At 41.7% G+C, this 3,016-nt stretch overlaps 1 protein-coding gene across 1 annotated transcript; it reads right to left on the reverse strand.

The window, feature by feature from the left end:
- Nucleotides 1-705: 705 nt before the first annotated feature.
- On the reverse strand, nucleotides 706-2,918 carry LOC101861064 (neuronal acetylcholine receptor subunit alpha-5-like). The gene has a single exon (XM_013086471.2). It carries the CDS (start codon nucleotides 1,747-1,749, stop codon nucleotides 706-708), a length of 1,044 nt encoding a protein of 347 aa, XP_012941925.2. The 5' UTR covers nucleotides 1,750-2,918.
- Between the last annotated feature and the right edge of the window lie 98 nt (nucleotides 2,919-3,016).

The raw sequence follows: 3,016 nt of genomic DNA on the forward strand, positions 1-3,016 counted from the left end.
ATTGTGCTAGGAAAAATAAAGACTCATAATCAGAAACAATAGATACAGAGTAAAGAAGTAGTAACTCTCAGTAGCATCCATCCAACTACCCTCTTTCTTTGCATACCTCCCCATGCATCCGACTCGCACACTTTACATAATGCAAAGAGAACAACTCATGCGTCATTTTATATACATTTACTACGTCCCAGTATCACTCTGAAAAGGTTATGAGGTCACACACAAAAAAACATGAAACTTCAAAATGGTGTATGATACTTAATACATGTACACCGTTTGATATAGATTTCTTAAGTCTTGAAATTTATTGTCTTCTTTTCGATTTTTTTCTCCTCCAAATGATTGTATTAAGTGACAATAAGTAATAGAAAATTTAGGGAAAAGCTACTCTTGCTTTTTCCGCAAGTTTGTGATTATAAACTAATACGTTACATAACAAATAAATGTTGAGATTCCATGTTGCAAAACAAACGTTGATCATACATCAAAATGATTTAGTCTACAAGAAATGCATTCATCTTACAGCACCACAGAACCGGCCAGAGAAGACAAAAGATATGTATACCAACTGACTTACATGTAGATGTTTATATATTGTTGAATAATACGTGGAAAAAACGATGATAAAATTATGAAAATGATAATACATGAACACTTTTATTATGAAAGTGCTGGAACATCAGTTGGGAAAATGAGCGTATTTTCTTAAATGGACCAAAAGAGAGATACGTACAAAGGAATGGAGATACAGAGAAAGACTACCAAAAAGAGAAAATCAAGACGGGAGGAAGAAAACCAAGATTTTTTTTCATCAGTGTCGTCGTGCTCTTTGGTGGGGGGTCCTCCTTCAACGCCGGACTCACAGTCGTCTACCTCTTCTGCTTCTTTGCCACGTTTTACTTTACGTCGACTTCTCTGCCTCGTCTGGGTGGTTTTGTCCTCCTTGGTCCCATACGCTGTGGTAGTTGTGAGAGTGTAGATCCCAGAGCGCCAGAATCGTCGTTCATCAGGCATTGAAGACAGTTGATCCGTCTGAGAAATTTTATGTGCTCGTCGTCGTGTTGGGTTTTTGGCAACGCCTCTCTCCTGTTCCCAGTGGTAGCGCCTTAGAACGACTACCGTAGCTATAAGGACAAGGAAGCATTTCGTCATGGCGATCACTACAAAAGTGTTTAGTTTCGGAACTTCGTTCAGACTACGGGGAAGCATGTTACTCACCAGCATTAGAAACACGGTGAGGCTGACGAACAAGGCTACGAGGAAGGAAATCTTCTCTCCCGAAGAAGGGGGGATAAGAAACACTACTAAAGACATAAGTGACGTCAAAGCTATGGGCATCACGATGTTGACAATGTAGAAAGTGGAACGACGACGTAGGAAAAAATAAAAAACGATAAACTTGGAATCATTCTGGAAGCCATTGTCCCAACGTATCATCGACTCGCAAGAGCTTTCCAGTGTCCATTCAGTATTGGTTTCAATATCAAAGGACGAAAAGTTCGAACTCATCGAGTGGATGATGATCTGCTCACCGTTATTCAAAGCCTGAAGGATCACAGAGCAGTTCTGGGTGTCAGAGGGGAAGTAAGTCAAGTCGAGAAAACAAGAGGTTACCATCTGCAAACTTTGGAGCGTTCTAACTTCCCCTGTGTGTCTTACTTCTACAATGTCCGGGGCCTTCAATACGAAGTTCTTTCGTGCGCCGTTACCGAAATAGATGAATGGGTTCCATAAAGTACTATTTCGCATCTGAATGCTGTCCAGGCCGCTGAACTCCTCCACGTCCCAGACAAGGGATTTGTCCCACCACTGGGAGACAATGAAAGCGGTGAAAGCGAAGCTCTCTTTCACTTCGTCAACATGTAGGATCTGTCAGGGGAGGATAAAAACATGAACAAGCCTTAAGATGATATTACTAATACTAATAACTCCATATGCCCCAAAATGGACAGGCGCCTGATTCCACCCCGTCGCGACACAAATCAGACAAGACTGCAAAAGGCCACGTTCTATCATTTACCCTCATATGAACTTTTAAAAGGTCACGCACACACGGGACAAAACAAAAAGCTCAATGTAGTAGATTGACAATCATCAGATCAACTGTCCAGCTGACAGAAGTAACATAAGCAGGTTGAATTAAGCCTACTGGTGATTTTCTTTAGCTTTGCTCTCAAGAGTTCATGCACTCTTAGTCTTAACTCTCAACAAAACACAATGTAGATCTACGTCGCTTAGTTGTCAGAGCACGCGACCCACCGTTGGGACAAGCCAACTGAGGTGTAATCTTCATCTAGGAATGGCGTGAAATGTCAGTACACTGACTCACTGCAAATTCGAACCTCAATTTTTCATGCGGATGAAGTTCAAGCCCACTACGCAGCAGACTACCGTTAGTTTCGGATTCACGAAATCTTTTGGAAAGGGGGGGAGGGGCAGACAGCTGAGCTAAAATTTCACATCCGTTGCTTTAGCGACAGTTTATTGTTAAACAAAACCAAGGGTCTTTCAAAGGATACAATAATTTATCATTTTTCCCAAAAAAACTGTCTCCAGCCCATAATCTTTCCATGGTACATCCAAGTTAGTTTAGTATGGGGTTTTACGGCGCTCGCAACTGCATATGGTACATCCAAAGCTCTTTTATTATGTAACTAGGATATCGTGCTCCAATTAGATTGGAACGCTGTTGCAATAACCTTTTTGGTTTGTTTGTTTGTTTCTTTGTGTGTGTGTTTGTTTGCTTTTTTGTTTGATTGTTTGTTTGTTGGGAGGTACGGGTTATCTTTTCGGGACTTGTTACAGTTCAAGACCAAAGTACTGTTTTATACCACTGCTCATCGCCCAGTATTTGGTCAGCTGAATAAAAGATATCGCCTCAAGCTGCAGAGATCCGCTGTTTGCAGAACAAGAATATTGATAACGCCGCTTGCAACTGATCACTTGCTGACCGAGAAGCGAGGGAAAAGGGGGAAACAGTGCGCGCGCGAGCACGAGTGTGTGTGTGTGTGTGTGT

This window comes from Aplysia californica, unplaced genomic scaffold (assembly GCF_000002075.1).
Source record: "Aplysia californica isolate F4 #8 unplaced genomic scaffold, AplCal3.0 scaffold00471, whole genome shotgun sequence".
NCBI lineage: Eukaryota > Metazoa > Mollusca > Gastropoda > Aplysiida > Aplysiidae > Aplysia > Aplysia californica.